This window comes from Aythya fuligula, chromosome 16 (genome assembly GCF_009819795.1).
Source record: "Aythya fuligula isolate bAytFul2 chromosome 16, bAytFul2.pri, whole genome shotgun sequence".
Taxonomy (NCBI): Eukaryota; Metazoa; Chordata; class Aves; order Anseriformes; family Anatidae; genus Aythya; species Aythya fuligula.
In genome coordinates this window covers 5880107-5900511 of record NC_045574.1, presented here as the reverse complement: position 1 = coordinate 5900511, position 20405 = coordinate 5880107, and the positions used below count along the sequence as shown (strand labels likewise).

At 60.0% G+C, this 20405-nt stretch overlaps 1 protein-coding gene across 4 annotated transcripts in view; it reads right to left on the bottom strand.

The window, feature by feature from the left end:
• PLCG1 (phospholipase C gamma 1) overlaps window positions 1-17763 on the bottom strand; it is a 38737-nt gene extending 20974 nt beyond the window's left edge. For 2 of the 4 annotated variants that reach the window (XM_032198339.1, XM_032198340.1), the window contains exons 1-2: window positions 17497-17763; window positions 265-417 (exon numbers count right to left, since the gene is read on the bottom strand). In XM_032198339.1, the coding sequence (XP_032054230.1) occupies window positions 265-417; window positions 17497-17701 (358 nt within the window). In that variant the 5' untranslated portion in view covers window positions 17702-17763. The remainder of the gene's footprint in view (window positions 1-264; window positions 418-17496) is intronic. The other 2 variants (XM_032198336.1, XM_032198338.1) reach the window with 1 other exon arrangement.
• Window positions 17764-20405: the final 2642 nt, after the last annotated feature.

Here is a 20405-nt window from a genome sequence, read left to right as displayed (position 1 = left end):
TGGGTGCCAGGGGCCAGCAGCTCCTGGGGAAGGTGTGCCAGCTCCTCCTCAGCCCCCCCGGCTCCCAATGCAGCCTCCCCGAGGGCAGGGGGCTGGCTCTGTCCCTGCAGGCTGCAGCACAAGGCAGATGTGCCATGGACATCAGGGGTCAGCACGCCTGCCTGCGTCTGCGCTTGCCTACAGGGATGTGAAAGAGACCCACGGGATGCCTGGGAAGACTGCGAAGGGGCTGCCCGCCCTGCCCGGGGGCCGCGAGCGTTTTACCTTGCAGGCTGAGGGTCTTCAGCCTGAACTCTGTGCCGTAGAGGACAACGAAGCAGTGGGACTGGTCTGGTCGGAAACACGGATCCTCCTGGTACCGGTCAAAATCGCGTGAATTCTTTCCCGGCCGAATCTCTTTGATTTCACGAATGTCCACTACGAGACAAAGGGGGAAAGGAGTTCAGTGAAGAGTTGAAATCCCCAAGATGAGGCTCTGCAGATCCCAAATGCCACACCAGAGTAGAAGAAAGGGCATGGACTGTGCAGCTGGACCGCCATAGCTGGTTCCCCAGAAAGCCTCCCCAGCCTGCCCTGTCCCCATTTGTCCCCGTGTCCCCAGGGAGGCTTTGATATTTCACCCAGGCGCTCCCCAGTCGCGAGGAGCAGAGGGCAGAGCTCTGGTTCCTGCAGGTTCCTTCACCCGACAGCTTCACACCTCACTCCTTCTTCCTCTGCTCAACCTACGCCTGTGAACTGCAAGGTGTTTTTGCCTTTAAGAGGGTAATTTTGTTTTCTTTTTCAACGAGAGCCTTTCTGCTGGGGTGAAACCTCTGGGGGCTCAGCCTTCTGCCCAGCTCAGCGACACCCTGCTTGCAGCCTCTGCTTCTTACAAACAGCATGGCTTCAAGCTCCACTCCTATCCAAATTCAAGTTTGATATTGAAACCTGAGTGGGTTCCTGGTTTAAACAACTCTAGGACTCCTCTTCTTCCCTTTTTCCCTTTCCCCCTAAATTATGGCTGCAGTTTCTGGCACCTTCCCCTGCCCCGACAGCTCTCCCATCTCTTGAGAGGTGATCTCCTGTCCTGCTCCAAGTGGTACCAGGACCCCTGGACCTGCCCTCATCTGCGTGAGTCCCACGGGCTTTATTTTAACAACTCCAGCTTCTCTTTGAGTCCAAGGCTGCCGCAGAGTGGGCAGCACCAGCAGTGACCCGGGAACAGCGCTGTCCTTTGGATATTCCCAAGGCTGCAGGGCTGGTGTCGCAGCTCAGCAGCCGTCCCCTGGAGCTCCCCCAAAGGTGACGCTTGGGCAGCAGTGCGACAAGGAGCGTGGCAGGGAGGTGGGAACCAGGCTGGGCACAGCTACGGCTTCCCCAGCGCTCAAGGAGGAGGAGAGCAGCAGCTAATTTGCCCTGGCCACCATGGCCAAGGAAAGCTGCGGCGGGGTAGAGCGCGCCAGGATCTTAAACGCGGGGCGAGCCGAAGGAGCTGGAGGGATGCTGAGGAGAGAGTGCCTCAGCCTCCTCCCCAGAGGAAATTCTGGGAAAGGACGCTCATTACCATCAAACAAAGAGAACACAGCAGCAGCAACAACAAAAAACCCCAAACCCAAGAATCTTTGCTTCCTGGAAAAAGAGTTTCTTAAATGCTCGGGGGAATCAAGTAACAACAGCTCTGAGTCACGTTTCCAAAGCAGACGATGCTTCAGAGCAGTGTGGGATGGCGATTACTGCAAACCTGGCGTGTAATTCATCCCAATTAAACTCCACTTAGGGCAGTCACTGTGGATCGACTCGCCTTTCATTGCAATTTGCTGTAGTTTAGAGCTAGACAGAAACGTGAGCTGCTCAGCAGCCGCAGCAGAGGCCGGCAGTGCTGCACCAGCTCGCGGGGGAAGGGGCCCGCTCCCAGCAAACAGGACAGCAAGCTGGGAGATGTGGCCTGGTATGGGGAGACCTGTCCCAAACCTTGCACAAGGAGCCTGGGAACCTCTTGAAACCACTGCTGTTGGAAGCAGTCACAGCGGCAGCCTCGGGTGCTTGCTCTGAAACCACCTTGTGCTGGCTTGTGCGCTCTACATGTGCACCAAAACACATCTAAAGAGGATCCCACTGAAACCATGTCAAGGGGGCTTTCACCCCAGGACAGGCCACGCCACGCAGCACAGCGGTGTGCATCCAGGCACGATCACAGCCCCCTCGTTTCCTGATACAGACAGACCCCATTTGGCCACTGCAACCAAGGACAAGTGAACAGAGGGACCCAGCTCCCTGGGCTGTGAAGGGCAGCTGAGCAAGCTCCCAAAAACGAGCAGGGCTGAGCCTTTCTAAGCATCACCTGCACTTTACAGACCGGCTGTCTGGAGGCTCAGACATTAGCCTGCCCTGTCGTAATCCATCCACGTGCTCACAGCCTTGGCGGCATGACATGTTTTTATCGCTAGCATAAAAAATGCATCACAGCTGCGGTCTTTGCATCCATCACACGCACAGCAAAGGCTATTCCTGTCGGAGGACTTGACAAAAGCAGTGGGAAAGAGCTGGTTTTCATGGTAGGTGGTAACCACCAGCATGTGCTGGCTCGGCAGCCTCCTTCCAAGGGCCTAACCCCGCACCACGGCGCTCTGACTCTGCCCCGCATCCACCTCTCACTGCAAAGTGCCCGCGGGGATGTGAAGGTCGTGAGCTATCCTTACAAACCGCATCCCCCAAAATCCATGCGAGTGAGAGCCCCCAGAGCAAACGGGGCAGCCAACGAAGGCGCAGGGGTGCGGGCTGCCCCCGGGGTGCTCCGCCGCGAGCACCAAGCACGCAGAGGAGCAGGTAAAGAGCTCCAGCCCACGCGTGCCTGCAGCTGCTTGCTCATCTCTCTCATCCTCCCCAACATGCCCGTGTGCGCCGGGGAGAAGGCGGTTCGGGGTTTGGTTTCTGCAGCTCGCACCTTGCCGCGCAGCAGCACCATCATCCCCCTCCAGCCCCATCGCCTCGAGTGACTCAAATGCCTTCCCCGCACCCTGCAAGGAAATGACTTCAGCAGGAGGCACAGCAGCCACGGATGCCACCATCCCAGATCCGCGAGGTGTCTCCACACCAGATGTGCCCCTTCAAGCCCCCGGCACCAGCCTGGGACCAGCAGCCAGCCGGCAGTGGGGAGGGGAGGAAAAGCCGCCCCAGCTCTGCTTCAGTGGAGGGTGTAAGCCTACCAGCCATGTCTCACAGCTCCTCTTTCCCTCTGCTTGCACCGAAACCCTGTCCCCACACGCCCCAATGCCACGCTCCCAGCCCTCCCCACCAGCGCCAAGGCCTGGTACCCTATTCCAGACACCAAACCAACCCCAGCCCATAAATATTTCCAGCTCTGCTTGCGAGGGCCACAAGTAAAACACAGACACCTCAGCAAACATCAGCCACCCTCCGGAAGGCAAACACAAAACCCAGAGCCTGCTGCCACCTCCCTCCATGATCTTGTGAGCTTGGGCCATCCACTTTTCTTTTTATTGCCCCAAAGCTTGCCTCAACCACAACTGCTGTGGCAGGTGCCACCGAGAAGGAAGTGGCTTCCTTGATGGCCACCATGCTCTCCCCTCCTGGGCTTCCCTCAAGGACAGACAGACGGGGAAGCTCAAAGTCCCACCGCACAGTGTGGCTGTGCTGGGAATGCTGCCTAGGGGAAGAGCATCTGCCACATGTGCCAGGGCGGAGGAACAAGTGCCAGATAACCCTGGATAAACCCGTCAAAGAAAGGCAACCCGTTACCGGGGTGAACCACACCTCATTGCCCCACTGGTCTGCCCCAGAGCACACTGTGGGATGGAGCAACTGCTGCAGAAAGCAGGCGCTGGTCTTTGTCCCATGTGGACAGCAGCAGGACGAGGGAGAGAAAGCCCCGACCTCCATGTGCCTTTTCAGAAAGGACACAGTTGCGTTTCTGGGCCAGCAGCCTTCCCTTCCACAGGAGCAGGTCACACCAGAAGGAAAAGCTGGCCCCAGACCTGCCCCCTGCAGCACTTAGGAAAAAAAAATCCCCTCTGGTTAGTGAAAGCCAGATCCAGCCTTCAGCTGTTCACAACTGGAACTTCACCCAAGCCTCACTTATAACCAGTGATGGACTGGGCATTGTAAGGCGTGAGGATAAGGACACCCTGCAACGGGCTCCAAGGGTTGCAAAATCTCCACCTCCGGAGGGTTTTTGGAAAGATGTCAGACTGATTAAAAAAAAATATATATAAAAAAATAGGATTTAGGCCAGATTACCTTCCAGGATGGATTTGTCAGGGACCCACCCACCCCCTTGGCAAGCATGTCTGGGTGCAGCGTGGCTGCGTGGGGACCAACACGCAGGGAGAGCCCCCACGCTCACGCTCACTGCAGCCTGACCTCGGCTGGCACGGGCTGATCCTGTCCTGGGGCGGTGGAGAAGCCTTTGGGTTTCCTCCTCCAGTACAAAGCCAGCAAGAAATGTCTTCATGCTTTTTGGCAGCGTACCTTGCCCTGAACACAATGATTATTTCTGGCCTTCCCATCACTCGCAGGAGGGCGGTCCGGCACGCAGGGAAAGTGAGAAGTGAGGAAAATGGAAAAAAAAAAAAAAAAAAACCCGACTTGTAAGTGTGTGTGGGGGCAGAAATCAGAGAAATCTATTGTGTAACAGCACGGGGAATAAAGCGGTGGTATTTCCCTCCGAATACTTCGATAGGAGCCCACTGAACGTGCTGCTTGGGCTGGTGCTGGCTGCTGCAGAGGTTTGCAGCAGGAGGCTGGGCTGCCCTCGCCCTGCCTGGGCTGCTCCTGGTGCGCTGTCTGCAACCGAATGCCATGCGGGGAGATGCAAAAATCCCACCGGGCTTCAGAGGAACGGTCAAGCGAGCACTAAGTGCTTTGCTGGAGCGGGGCCAGAGCCTCCAGCACCTCGTGGTCTGGAGCCAGGCGCCGTGCCCCGCAGCAGCCAGCGAGCCCCCTTGGTCTGCGAGGCTCCACGTGAGCCCGTCCCATGTCCACGCGTAGATCCATTTGCCAAAAAGCAGCCACCTCAGGTGCTGGGGGTTGCACGATGCTGAAATCCTCCTGATGGCATCTGCTGTGCCGCATCCAACGGGGATGATGCAGGCATCTTGCAGACAGCAATGATCTGAGCTTGAACCTGAGCCGCAGTCGATATTAAGGCGGCTTTTACAAAACCGTGCTGCGCCCCTGGTGAACACCAGAAGCGGGCTACAATACCTAACATCCCACCCAAAAGAAAGCAGGAACCTCGCTGCAGTAGAAACCTATCTCAGAGGGAAGAGCCACGCATCTCTCACCAGTACAGGTTTTCACAGTAACAGCTCAGCCTTAGCTCCACGAGCTTTCCTTAACAGACAAGACGAAACCATGCAGTGCAACGGTGAATTAGCAGTGTCTGCGCACGGAGGCGCAGCGCCGGGTTTCTGCACCCTCCTCCTGGCCACACCACGCTGCCATCAGCGCTTCCGTGCATCAGCTCTCAGGTTTCTGGAGGAACACGATCCCACAGCATTAGCAGATGGCTGCTCCAGCCAGAGAAACCATAAACCAGCTGGGGCCTCGAATCCGACCTGATGGCTCCTTTGCGGGGCTGAGGCATCCACGGAGACCAAAAGAAACACCGGCACAGCAGAGCCCTATGCCCCAGCAAGTCCCTGGTCCCTTCTGTGAACCGAAAACGGATGTGCTGCCATTTTAGTGAGGTACCCGAAAACCCTGCAAAAAGCTCTCTCACTGCCACTACTGCCCCAGGGAGGGACATGGCAGCCCTGCTGCTTGGGGGCCTGTTGGGTCCCAGCGCTCTTGCTTCTGCAACGCACATGCAGGAACCTCTCCGGTCTCAGGAGAAGGTGAGGTTAAGCTATTTTCCCCTCCAGACTTGGCTCGGTTGTGCCTCAGATTGCTCCAGCAAGTCTGTACATCTCACCCGCTACCCGCAGCAGCAACCTGCAGCGTTTGCTCTGAAGCAGTTGCTGCGATGGCTCTGCTGCAGAGGCAGCCGCATCCACAGAGCGCCTTGGCAGGGAGGATGCTCAGAACAAACAGCTCGGATGGGACAAGGGAGTTCCCAGTCCGCCTGGATGGCCGGGAATAGCCCAAACCCGGGGCCCAGATCCTGGCTGACCGCTACTGGAGGGATGGGGCAGAGCGCTTCGTGGGACCCACCCCCCCCCAGCAGCAGCCCCCGCAGCAGCGCAGGCAGCACGTGGGGGCCAGCAGCTGCTCTGCGGGCACTGGGGCTTCCTGCCCTCGCCTCGAGCTGCCGCTGCCTCGGCTGCACCTCGGCATCACGTGTGCTGCGGCTTCTGAGCTCCGGTTGCTCCCCCACCCTGTGCCCCCCCTCCCCGAAATCCTTATCGTGGGCAGAGGAAGTGACAAGGAGATGCGCAGGGGCTTGGAGGTGCTTCGTAGAATGGCTCAGGTTGGAAGGGACCTTAGAGATCACCCAGTTCCAAGCCCCTGCCACACGCAGGGATGCCACCCACTAGGTGAGGCTGGCCAAGGCCCCATCCAGCCTGGCCTTGAGCACCTCCAGGGGTGGGGCATCCGCAGCTTCTCTGGGCAGCCTGTGCCAGTGCCTCAGCACCCTTACAGTGAAAAATTTCCTCTTAACGTTTAGTCTAAATCTATCCCCGTTTAGCTTAAGACCATTCCCCCTTGTCCTATCATTATCTACCCACGTAAAGAGTCCTCCAGCCTTTCCATAAGCCCCCTTTAAGTATTGAAAGGCTGCAGTGAGGTTTCCCCAGAGTCTTCTCTTCCCCGTCTCTCTCTCAGCCTCCACAGCTCTGCAGCCACGCGGTCTGGAGCAAGACACGAGGAACTGCCTGCCTGTCCTCCCTCCTGGCTGCTGTGAGCTGGAGCAGGGAGGCAAAGGTGATCTCAGGGCATCACCCTGTCCCTACAGAGCAGCTCCCACCTCTCCCAGGCAGCCCCAGCCTCACTGCTCCACCAGCTCTGGCCTCACGCAGGCGACCTTCAAGATCTCACAAACATCCTCCTGCTGCTAGCAGCAGAGCTGGCTGGGGGCTGACAGCGGCCTATCCTGCATCATCAGCACATCTCTCCAGATTACTCTCAGCTGCAAGAAGGCATGTGTTAAAAAAAAAAAAACACACACACAACCAAAGCTGGTCCGCCAAGTGAGCAAAGCAGGATGCTGCTATCTCGCGATCTCTGCCCACAGCCCAGCAGAGTGGGGATGTAAAGGCTGGCAGTTTCCACCGTGCCTGTCTCAGCCTCCGAGGGCCGGCTTCATGCTTGGGAGCTGCCTCCCTGCCCCACGGACCAGGCCACGTCCCCAGCACCGCCATACGGCCGAGCAGGGCACCAGCTCTCACACCAGGTAGCGTCCGCTTCTGGTGGGGTGCTCCAGCTCCTTCCTCAGCCTCTGCTGCAGTCCCCTGGGTGGCACCCATGGGGACAGGCCACAGGAACCCCTCAGCCCCCAGCACCTCCCGCTGTGCCACGCACACGGCAGCACCGGGCCCATCCCTGAGCCGGGGCGGCCAAGAAACCACAGCAGCAAGCAAAGCAGGGGAGCGGACATGGCACACCAGCCCTGAGACATAGCCACTTGTTTCTGCCACAGCACGAGCCCCTGACGAAGCCCCAGGAGCCCGCAGATCTGCAGGCAGCAGTTCCCCAAATCCTTCCGTGCCTCATGAGCCTCTGGGACGTCGGGGTGGAGACATCCCCTCCCGCCCATGGGGAGGAGGCAGCCGGATGGCATCCCCTGCTCCAGGGCTGCTCCTGGGCCCCCTCTTGTTCTCCACAGAAATTATGTCCAGGGAAGCTGGGGGTGTTGTGCCAGGATCGTGCTGAAGCCAAAGCTGGGTGTCCATGGTGCTGGCCAGGCCTGCTCCCCAGCACACACAAGCCCAGCACCATGAAGGCCCCCAGACTTCTTGCACCCGCACCATGCAGGGCATGGGAGCGCGTCCATCCCAAACAGCAACACCAGCCGGGCTGAGCCCCGGGTTTTGCCTGCCTGGACACTGCTTTAAAGAAACGCGTCCCTTCTCCTGATAAATGACAGCCGGCGGCAGCCCCCAGTCACCGGCCTGCTCTGTTTGAGAGGCAGAAGCTTCCACTGACTCACATGGAAAGAGGAAGCTCCACAGCGGTGCTGCTGGGTGGCTGGCGGGGCCGGGACAGCTCCACGAGCCACCCCAAGGTGACCTTCCCCTGCCTGGCATTGAGGACTGCGTCCCCTCAGCCCTGCCCCAGCTAGGAGCGTAATGGCCTTACAGAAAGGCAATAAAAGGGTGGGAGGATGGGGGAGGCTGAAGAGCTCCTCCAGCCTCCCTGCAGAGGGGACGTGCAGTGGTAACCAGATCCGAAAGGTACCGCAGAGGACGCGGACGGATCGATGGAGGGGAGGCACCTGACACGGCACCATGTCTGCGAGGCAAGGGGCCAGGCGGCATCTCCACGTCCCTCCTGGAGCTTAAAGTGATGCTTTAAGACACCCCCACGCCTCCCCCCCACTGCCAGCACAGCCCTCAGCACCATACACGAGGGGAACAGGCCCAGCTGGGAGCCATGGCGGAGCTGGGTGCTCGCTGCAGCTCTCCAGGGGGTTTTGTGTTCTTGGCTCTTGTGCCAAGAGCGTCACAGCTCACCACAAGGCACATGGAGACAAGAGTGACCACAGGCTGTCCCCAGGATGGGGACTCCTCACCCAGAGGTGAGGATTGGAAACCGAAGGCTTGTCACACTCCCAGCAAATGCCAGCGCTGCTCAGACGCCGTGACTCACTTGTCATCCATCCCACCCCTCGACGCAATCGAGTTTCCGTGACAATAACTTCACAGCACAGATGACTGCTACCCGGAACACTACATGAGCACCAACGAGGTGGCTTATTCCTGTCGCTGCAACTGCTTCAGCTCCTCAGTGCCGGGGTAAAATTGGGAAGGAGAGAATAATATAAAGATCCTGCCTGGTGCTGAGTCACTTGTGGTGACTGGAGTAGCCCGGCACCTGGGCACAGCACCAGGCAGACACGTCCCAGGACGGGCGCTACCTTCAGCTCACATGGAAGAAGCAGGAGCTCTTGGTGCTGGTCTTCACAGCCTCACAGCCAGGCTCTGCTACTGCTTGTGTTTTTTTAAACGCCACCTGTGAGGTATTTGGTTCCCAGCACCAGAGACCTGCTGCTCATGCACTGATCTGCGCCAGGGTTAACAGCAACCCCTTTTTTTTTTTTTTTTTCCCCCTCAGAAAGAGCAAACTTTCTGAGGCTTCACTGTGAGCTGAGTTGCGTCCCAGCCACAGGAGGATGAAGGAAGCCTTCCTCACCGGCCTGGCCCTACTGACGAGCTGCTCATGGGCTACCTGCCGTGGCCTTACTCAGCTCAGGCCTTTCTGAAGCTTGCCCTCAGCTCCTGCAGAGAAAGGCCATGTCGTCAGGCAGCACCTGAGCACTTGGCAAACAAACCCGGCCCCGTGCCTCTCCGGCAGCTGGAAGGCAGATCCGTGGGGTGCAGGCAGGGCGCGGAGGGGTGAAAGTCCCCTTGGACACCCTGTGCCCACCCCGGGACCCCGTACACTGGCTGTGAGAGCCACAATGATCGACAGAGCAGACCCTGCAGCCAGAGAGCGGAGGAAGAGGAGGGAAATAGAGCAGCAGGCATGCAGCAAAGCGACCAAATAACCTGCGCCATCTTTATGACGCTCTGCAGATGCAGCGACAGCGTGACCCCGCAGACAGGGCCAGGAGGAGGAGGAGGACAACGCAGGCACAGGCGGGAGGGATGTCTTTTAATCACCACGTTACCCGGCACTTCTTGGAGCGAGTAAACAGGAAAAAGCCTCTCGAGCAGCTGCTCTACCCAGCGTCCCCGCGGGGAGCAGCCCGCCTTGATGTCTCTCCAGCACGCGCGCGCTCGTGGAGGCTTCTCGGGGACAAGGAACACAGAGAAACCACTCGTCCTGGCACACAGGCCCGACCTGCCCGCATCACTTCATCCAAAACCAGCCCAGGCGACCACTGCCCTGGGCTGGCAGAGTCACAAAAGGAGTCAAAAAGGTCTGCAAACCAGGCGGCACATTCCTGCCCCACGCAGGGGGTGGCAGCCAGGGCCCACTGTGGAGAAGATGCTTGCCAGGAAGGCGAGCGACCTTGGTTTCAAGCCCTGGCTGGTGTGGTCCCAGCACTGATAGATCCTTACAGGGTTTGGGGAAAAGAAATGGGAATTTTGCAACACGCCTTGGGGTGAGGCAGGGGACTTGTGGCAGGGACACGACCGGGTGCCGGGTGCTGCGGCAGCCCAGGGGCACAGCAGCCAGGTGAGGCTGGTGGCAGAAGACAGCGTGGCAGCACCACATGTTTCACACCTGAGGATGCAAAATGATACCACGGAGAGCACGGCAGCCTGCGGCAATCCAGGAGTGGGGATTTCATGTGTCAAGGCAAAAAAAAAAAAAAAAAAAAAAAAAAAGTCACGCTCAAGAAAGTAAATGCCTTTGCAACAGGGGTGGGGGAGAAAAATAGCCCAACAGGCACAGTTCTGACTTTCTCTGCCACAGCGCTGCCACCCTCCTCATCCTCGTGGCCTGCAGGCAAGGTCAGCTCAGCAAAGCATCCCCTTTGTGGGAGCTCACTTGCCGGATTGCGACCTTTGTCTGGAAAATCTTTAAAACAACAATGCGGGCTGGTTTGCCTGCAGAACGCCAGGCACGCTCCTGGGCACCGCATTAGCAACACGAGAAGGGATTATTGACTGAAACCTCAGAACCACAAGTTTTTGTAAATAGAAGGTACGAGCTGCAGAGGAAAGCAAGAGGAAGGTCCATTTTCGAGTCTGGATGGTTTTACGTGGCTTTCCAGCCAGCTAAACCCAGAATGCACAGCTCCAAATGGAGCTGAAAAGCCACCCGACCACACACTCAGCACGAAAAGCAATTTAAAATCCCAGTTTTGGTGAGACTTCAGAGTGCAGGCTGTCAGCTTCGTAAAGCTCTGCTGGCTCCTCCAAGACTTCACGTTGCCAGCTTCCATGAGATGCTCCATCCCTCGGCCTTTTGCTGTTTAGGGGCAGAAATGACTTCACCCCAGAAGCCCTGTTTCACGCTGCAGGCTGAGTTGTGCCCACCCCTGCCCCCTGCAATGCCGGCAGGGGCTGCAGCTCCATCACAGCTGGGAGAGGGCCCCACACCACCTCAGCGTGGCTTGGGGCTGCACTGAGGTGCCTGGAGATGGGCAGTGCCAGGAAAGGAGGGATAAAAAGCAAAGCCAGCTGGGCGAAGGCTGCCCTGTAGAAGTGCCACCCCACCCTGCAGCCTTAGGAAGGGCAGAAAATTTTCAGAAACCGAAGTTTCTAATCTGAATCAGCATCAAAAATCTCTCTCAAAAAGAAAAAAAGAAAAAAAAAAAAAAAAAAGGCTGTTTCCCCCGACAAGCAGCTCTTGGTGCAACACAAAAATCCTCAAAGCACAAAACTTAAGCACTAAAACTATTTGGAGGAAAGAAGCTTTCTCCAGCACTGCCAAGCCTCCTTGGGAGCGGCTGCTGTCACCGTGCCCCCTTCCTGATGGCTCTGGGCAGGGGGACACCTCGGCGGCAGAAGACGAGCAGAGGAGAGCTGCGAGCACACCAAAGCCGTCCCTGCGCGTGGCAGGGCTTCATGGCTGCGCAGAGGATGTGCGAGATGTTAGGGCGATCCCATACATGACACCAGGAAGAGAGAGCCACCACCGAACACGGAAACGAGCCGCCCAGCTGCCCCAGTACGAGCTTGCTCGAATGGCTGCAGGTTTCCGTGAGCATCCAGCTTTCAGATACCAAATAATTTTCTCCATACAGCCGCAGGTACCTGTCAAATGCAGAAACCTTTCTGCAGTACCTGCTGCCTTCATCCTGCTCCAGGCACGCGTCGTGCCAGTTGCTCTCTCGGAGCATCCTTCCACCACCAGCTCTCCGAATTTGTCAGGCCAAGGGGAAGGGATGCGGGTGGGAGGGGGATAACTTTTCCAAAGCACTTTAAGGGCTTACATTTTCATTTCACTGATTTCCACCGCCCTTAAACCTGAGAGCACACCAGAGAAAGAAAAAAACCACCCTTCCCCACTGATTTCACCCATTTCCTTCTATTATGCAATAAGATTTAGCCAATGGTTTAAATTCCTGGCCACGCATTCTTTCCTGCGATTGAAGCCCTGCACCTCCCCACCAGGGGCTGTGAGCTCCTCCTGGACCACGTGCACCCTTCCCATAGCCCCCCACTTTGCGCCAGCTCTCGCCCAGGAAGGGGCACACAGCACGCAGCACGCCCAGCCCTGTCCCCGCTGGTGGCAGCACTGCTGGCTCCTCTGACCCCGGGAACACCCGGAGGAGATGCCCAGCGCTGGTGCTTGCAGCGATCCGAGTGGGATCCCGCTCTGGGCACGGACACACGGATGTGCTTGAGCTCCAGCAGCCTCATCGCTACTGTCCACTGCTGCTGCAGCCCTTCAGGGCAGGACACCAGGAGAAGGTTCAGCTACAGGGTGCGTGCTTGCACTCGCAGGGCTCCTGCTGTGCTCACAGCACCGTGGAGCGTTCACACGGTGGCAGCTCAAGGTAAAAGAAGCTCCCTGGGAAGCTGGTGGCTCGTCCATGGCACCTCCTCTCCCGCTCCGCATCTTCACAGCAGTGACACGCTCACGGCTGCGCTCAACACAGGAAGACAAATCCGGCCCATGGATGACTCCGAGGGGATGCGTCCCTGTTCTGTGTCCCCATCGCAGCGCAGCAGTGTCACTTCGGTCACCTCCCAGGGGACACAGCAGCCCCGGAGCTCTGCAGGAGAACGTCTCAGCTGAGGAGGAGCAGTGCCTGCGCTCCCAGGGCCACAAAAACCAGACGAAGGCTGCACCTTGGCTACGACCCGGTGGCCAAACCTGCGCTGCCACACGCACCGCCTGGGGACGGGGACTTCAGCACCGACTCCCGCTGAGACTGCGGGCGAGCCTTTTCTCCTCCCCCTGCAATCTGCCAGATAGGCAGGAGGCCGCCCGCCTGCTCCCCCGGGCCTGGGGGCCGGCGATGGGTATTGCCGGCAGCCGCAGGCCAGCGGGGTGCTCGCAGCGCCCCGATTAGATAACGGGGCCGAGCGAACGCTTTGCCAGCACCGATAGGAGCGGCCACCCCACGCTGCAGACCAGGAGGCTCAGGAAAAGAGCAGCAAAGGTCACCGGCCGTGCTGGATGAGTGCGAGGCTCACGGGCAGGGCACGTTAACAGCCACGTAGGAAACCCTGCAGCGGAGCTGCCCCTGGAGGTGGGAGCTGATGGCACCAAGAGCACGAGGGGCTCCTCTGAAAGGCACTGTTCAGATGCAGCTCCTCTGGATGCTTCTCACCATGCTCAGCACCCCACTGCCTGCCCTCGGAGTGGGCTGGCCTCATTGCTGCTCCTTAAAGATGGGAGTATTGGGGTCCCCAGCCTGGCTGCCGCTCACCCTCCCGAAGCTGCACAGAACCTCCCCAGCACGTCTGCGTTAGTGGGTTTAAAACCCATAAAAACCCAACACATTGCACGGGACCGCCTGGCAAAGGAAGGAGCCAGACAGACGGACACCACAAGTCCACGGCAGGAGCACAGAGCACAGGTCTCAGCACACCGACCCGGGCTTCCCCACACAGGGCCCACTCCAGAGCCTGCTGATTCCCCAAAGCCACTCCTGCTTGAATCCCAAAGGCTCCAAACCCCAAAGCTAATCTGGATGGCTTAATTTTTTTTTTCTTTTGCTGTGCCTTGGTGGGTTAACGAACGAGGCACATAGCTCCCAAGGACGAGGTGAGCGTGAGCTGCCCTTCAGTCGCTTTGTAGTATTTGTGTTTTACTGCTCCTGCCTTTTCTTTTGCACTGGCCTGGGCTTGGCGTGATGGCTTCCCTCCACCTCCACGGGACTGAGCTCATTTCACTGAAAGCAAGAATGCATCCAGGGTTTTCTCGAGGTGTTTTTTTTTTCCCCCCTCTCTCTCCCGTATAAAACAAACATCTGCTCCAAATTTTCAGCTCGCTCTCTGAGCGAGCTCTCTGAATTTTCTGACGTGTTTCAAGGAAAACAGATCAATTAGAAACCGGCCTCTAACCCCCCAGTACGTGAAGTTCTGAAGGCAGGACCCTTTTACATTAAAAAAGAATTACATAACGCAGGAAGTTTAAAAAAAAATGCATAGAAGACAAAGGACTCAAAGGATTAGCTCTACTTTGCTTTGGATGATTAGCAAAAAGAAGAGAAAATGAGTAGAGCTCTTCCCACCGTAACAGCCAAACCCTCTGCAGAGGTGATTAGCACGAAAGCAACGCGCTGATAACTCGAGCTGACTGAAACCACTTTGGATAAAAACAAATACGAATTGAAAAATGACAATTTTTTTTTTTTTTTTTTTTTTTGCAGGAACCGGGATTGCTTTTCGCCCATCGTTTTGGTTTCAAAACCGCCCGGGAGATGGAAGTCATGGCTTTATAAAGCAAGCTGCTCCCCCAAGGTCTCCCCCTCCTCCTGCTCCATCAGCAGCTCCCGGCCATGCAGGCGGCAGGGCTCGGATGGGACAGGAGAGGTTTTTCATCCCCGTGCCCAGCTTGGGGATGCCAGTCCCCGGGGGGACACGTGCCGACGGCCAGCGCTGCCCGGCGCACAGGGTGGCTCTTTATGCAGCACACACAAAGCGCTACACAAGGGTCACGGAGCGAGCACGGAGGGGACTGTGCCACCAGCGAGGGTCCCCCCGGCCCTGGCAGCGTGGCCAGCAGGCAGGAGGAAGGTGACGTGGGTGAGTCTGGTGGGGACAACGCGGGCACCCGCTCGTCTGCGCCTCTGCGCGCGCATCCAGCGCTCAGCAGCACCGACGGCGATGCCACCCCCGAGGCACGAGCCCGAGCTCACTGCCACTAAGAGCACGAGACACTGCGGGCTTTGCCACGGATGCTCTGAACCTGGAAGCACCGCACCAAGGAGCACCGAAGGGTCGTGCCCATGAGCCCTCTCCTCCTGGCACGCCACAGACTCAGTCCAGGTGCCCAAGGCCACCCGGGGACGAGCCCCCTGCCGCTCCTCACCCTGCCTCCCACGCAGTGTGGGGCTTCCCCAGCTGCAGCCCCCGGTCCTGCAGTGAGGTGGGCGGTGGAGCCGGGTCCCCTGGCACTGCCCAAACAACGCACAGCTCATTTCTGCTAAGCCTGCCAGGGGCAGAGCACAGATCTGGGGTGCTCAGGGAGACAGGCCCTGCACCAAGACACACAGATGCAACCCAAGTCTGAGACCTCTGTGACACAAAGCAGATGCTCTCCTGCTCCAAAATGGATAAAAAACCATAGGATCATTCCTACTTAGACAACCAACTTGCGTCCAGGGGCATCCAAAGCTCCTCCTCTCCGCTCTCCATCCCTCAGGAAACACAGGACCGTTCATCCCTGACCCACGAGCTCTGCAGTTGGTGACCTGCAGACCCCCCGGCGCTGCCCGGCGGAGATGCTGCTCCACGCCCAGGCACATCACACCTCCTGACAGCCGCCTGCTCGGCTCGGCTCACAGCTACACACACATGGGAGCTACGTCCCGGGCAGTACCCCTGCGGGGACCAATCCCCAACCCTCCCGTCAGCCCCAGCCTCCTGCTCCCAGCCCAGCCTGGTGGTCAGAGCTCCCTGGGCTGGAAGCTTCGCCCCAGATCAGCTCCCCGTCCAGTTCACGCCATGGCCATGTGAGCACTGCACTGGTTACGGGTGGGATGAGCCAGGAGGGCAGTAAGCCAGCACATTTCCCATGCCAAACGGAGCTGGGTTTCCCCAGGCATCCCTTTTCCATCCAGAAACCAAATCCCATGATCTGGGGGAACTGGCCAACTGCCTGGACACCAGCAGCATGGCACTGCCTGGCCTGCCCGCACACCGTGTCAGCACAACGGGCACTGTTCAAGCACACAACCCCTTAAACCCACCTGGAGCTGCCACACTTCCCTGCAGGAAGTCCCACAAAGGCAGCAGGGCAAGAGGAGGGGCTGGGGAACACCGGAGGAGCCCAGCCTGAGGCTGGGGAAATGGCAGCTCTGCCGTAACGCCCTCTCCCACCTCGCTGTGTCAAAAGGTTATGGCCATCGTTGCTGCTCCAGCTTTGGTACCAAAGCCAGAGCTTCACCCCGAGGTGAGGTCCCAGCCCCCCTGAGGCTCCAGCAGGTGCTGAGGTCTGCCCGCAGGAGGCCAGCAGGAATGTCAGTCCCCCATGGGCACCACCACAAACTGGTAGCTTTTAACCATGCCTTAAAAATGGTGACATTTAAACGTGCCATAAACCCTGGGCAAACGGAGAACCTCAGGCTCCTCCCTTGCTCCTGCTGCTCTAAAGCTCCCCGGGGAGCTCGGCATCACCGAAACATCGACGGGGCCCACGTCTCCCTCCAGATGAGCCTGGAGATGCTGCTGGGGAGAAGCCAGAAGGCTCCCAGGTGGGCAGGAGAACCGAAGCCCCAGCCTGGAAGCCCCGGCATTTCGGGGTCCCGCTGCAGAGGCACAGGCAGCGCCTCCACCTCCGGCCTTCGCTGGAGGCCCCACTGAGACTCCAAGTTTCCAACCTTGCTGCTCGGGGCCAGCAGAAGACACCGACCTCCACCGAGGCCAGCACCCCATCGCCGAACAGGGACGCTCGGGGTGGGACGGGGAGTTCAAAGAACAAAAAAACAAAACAGCAAAGCCAAGGAAACCGAGGCTGGCAGTTTCCTAGCACGGGGCCTCCCTCCTCTCCCCCTTCCCACCTATCTCCGTGGTTTCACACTCACGGCTCTTACAAATCCTTTCCCCTTGCTCTGCCCCCATCCCCACAGCACCACCACCACGGCTCATGGGGGCTGCACCGAGGCCGCCACTGCTGCCCCTGACCCCACAGCATCCCGGGGCAGATGCGAGGGGGCAGGAACCACGTTACAGCCCTTGGGGGTGGTCGTGGGCTTTCTGCTTCCTCCCATCTGTTGCTCCGAGATGCAACCCCCAAAGGGCTCCAAGGAGTGCCCGTGCCTCCTTTCTGTCCTTGTCACAGCCCCGAGGTGCCATCAGCAGGGGCAGGGTGCCCGCTCCGTGCCCACCCTCGGGGCTCAGGGCCGCAGGAGGCTGCTGGAGCCCGCTGGAGGCCTTTGGGCACCCCCCGGGCACCACCAAACCGCGGGCACCACCAGCATCCAAGGTCCCCATCATCGCCTGCTGTGCCCCGCGGGGATGCCGGGCGCGCAGCGCTGCTGCTCCTTTTTTATTTTTTTTAGGTTTTGATTTTTAGTTTTTTCCTCTTTTTTTTTCCCCTCCCCACCGAGGGCAGCTCCGGGGAGCCGAGGGGCTGCGTGTGTCCCCCCCCCAGCCAGGAAGCAGGAAAGCCTCGTCCCTGCTTTTCCTGCCCTGCGCCGGCTCCCCCCGGCCGGGGGGCTGCGAGGGAGCCCGGGGGGAGCCCGGGGGGAGCCCGGAGAGCCCAGGGGGGATCCCGAGGGGTCGAGGGGAGCCCGGAGGGAGGCTCCGCACCCCCCCCCCGCTCACTCACCGGCTCCCTCGGTCTTCTCGGAGCCTCGACTCCAGGTGACCTGCCGGGTCTCCAGCTTCACCTGGAAAGTTTTCCTCTCGGGCCGCTGCGACTTTTTGGAGTAGAAGAGGGTCATGACGGTGCCCACCTCCAAGCTGCGGCAGAGGTGAGCGGCCTCCGCCTCGCTGGGAGCCCCCCCGGAGCCGCTGCCCGGCCCGGCCGCCATCGGCACCCGCAGCCTCCAGCCGCTGAGCTCCGAACAAAGGGGAGCGGGAGCGGGAGCGCCCGCAGCGCCGCCGCCGCGCCCCGTGCCCGCCCGGCCGGCGGGGAGGAGGAGGAGGAGGAGGAGGAGGAGGAGGAGGAGGAGGAGGAGGAAGGGGAGGAGGAGGAGGAGCGAGGAGGAGGAGCGCGGAGCCCTCGCGGCGCGCCCGCCCCCACGCGCGGGGAGGTTGAGGCCGGGGAGGCTCCGCGCATCCCGCGCCGCGCTTGGGGAGCTCCCGGGGGTGTGGGGGGGACACGCGTGGGGTTCTCAGGGGGCCGTGGGGTGCGCGGCACAGCCGGTGGGGGGCTCCGGGGGGTGACAGGGTCCCGCCGCAGCCTCCTCATGGCACTGGGGGGCCGCACGGCATCGCCCCTCAGCGCAGCCCCCGGAGCTTCGCGCTCCCACCCCAGCGCCCCTCGTGCTCACGGGGGGCACGGGCACCCGTGGGGGGCCTCAATTTTATGGGGACACTCAGGGAAACGGGGGGCTGCAGGTCCCCAGAGATCCCCGCAAGCATTGCGCCGGCAGCTGGACCCAAATCGGATCTTTTTGGGGACAAATGGGGGGGCCAAGCTGCTCCTGGGGACACCGGGAGAAGCAGGCGGCGGCACGGGGGTTGGGGCAGAGCCCCCCCAAACCCCCCAGGCAGCCCCCCGGCCCCGCAGCTGGGCTCAGCTGGCCGGCAGATGTGTGGCTGCCAAACAGCTGCAGGAGCCGTGCGGGACCACGGCCGTGCCCCATAGCGGGGGGCGGCCAACGGGGCCGCTCGGCGTGGGGGGCCTGGGCCGAGGCGGAGGGGACACAAAACCAGCGTTTTGCAAGGGAATCAGTTGGATTCGGCAGCGTTTTGGGGTGCTGTGCTCCGTTCGTGTGGTTAAAGCCCGCGGTTTCCTGGGGTTTGGTGGCCGGCAGCAGGCAGCGAGGGCGAGCACGGCCCCGGTGCTGGAGAGCAGCGTGGGGTGGGCAGGGGTCGGCACCGGGGGAGGTTGACGGGATGTACCCCCGCGTGGAGGCTTCACAGGGACACGCATGAGCAGCCCTACAAGGTTCACAGTCGTTTAGGATCCTACCCAGTTTAGGACCCTACCCAATTCTAGGGCATTAGGAAGGCAGGAAAGGACAAACAGTGGGATAAGAGCCTGGACCTGCCCCACAACCTAACCGATGTGTGACGGTGCTGGCGAGGCAGTTGGGTGAGCCCCCAGCCTGGGGGGAGGCCCTGTCCCGGCCCCCTGCTCCCCAGGGAAGCTGCTCCTTGCTGGTGGAGCGGCCCCGCTCGGGACCAGCAGGAAGCAGCCGGCTCCCAGAGCCCTTAAAATAGCCGAGCGTTACGGGCACACCCTTGTTTTTGAGGGCAAAACCTGAGCAGGGAGCGTGGCCATCGAAGAAGCAGAAAAGGTGACCGCCTTGCTCCCAAACACCTCCTGGGCTGGCTCACGGAGAGCGTCAGCAGATGCTGCCGGGGAGCCCGAGCCCCCCGTGTCGCCCCCCGGCTCCGCAGACCTGGCTCGCTCCTGCAGGCGGTGGTGCCTTGCGATGAGGTGTCTTGGCTGGGATTTTTTTCTTCCCCAAGTTTGCCTAATCGCTTTGTAGGCTTGCATAATCTTCCAGCGTCCGCGATGCTGCTGCGTGCCGAGGAATTTCACGGTTTAATTTTGCAGCACGCAAACCCGCTTTTGTTTGCCTGCTGCCTGCCAGCATCCTTCAGCGCACGGCTCCTGCTCCGGGCAGCAGCGATCGCCCCCAGCAGAAACCTCCCTCGGGGCCCGGCTGTCCCAGCCCAGCTGCCCTCACCGGGGTCGGGGTGCAGCGGGTCAGGCTGGGGGCGCTTTGCTTTTGGAGAAATTCCCCCTTGCACTCGCTGCACGTCTCCTCGTAGGCGCTGTCTGGAGAAGGGCCTCGCTCTGGGGCTGGGGAGCAAAACCCAGGGAAACAAAACCCTGGTTCACCATCCCTCTGACACGAGTGCCCCAGCACCACCACAAAACCCTGGGGACCACGTGCCACGAGGAGGTGCCCAAGCACCTCATAGTCCCCAGGAGAGGTGAACCCCCTGGGTTATTTATTTGTTCCCCGTCTGTTCTGCACTGCTGCACTTGGGAACACAGCCCCCAGCGTGGGCAAGTGAAAAACCAACCCAACAGCTGAGAAAAACCACCTGGGGTAGAGCTTTTCTGGCCCCGCAGCAATTGGAGAAAGAGTCCTGGAGCGCCTTAGGGGCGGTGGTGCTGAGCTGCCCCGTCCTGGGGAGCTGGGAGCAGCCACAGGGCAGCACGAGGAGGTTTCCTGCCCGTGATGGATTCAGGAGAACCACTGGGGCCATGCAGCTGGCGATGCTGGCACGGTGCCTGCTGCACGAGTGCCCCCCGAGCCCGCTCCCCCTGGGGTCCCGCTGCCCCTTCCAGGCTCTTCAGAGCCCCACTGGGTTCTGTGAAACACCCGAGGGGAAACCTGCCCCAGCCTGAGCCCGCTGCCCGGTGTGGCTGCGAGGCACACGCACTTTCTTTCACCTCCTGCCTTCACCTGGTTCCAATTTGCAGCCCGTAAGGCTCCGAGGGGGATGGGGCCGCAGCCAGCGGGGTTTGCAGCACACGGGGTCCAGTTTAGGGGCGTTTTGCCCCTGCTCTGGTCACGTCACCGCTCGCTGCCTTGGTTTCCTTCACTGCCA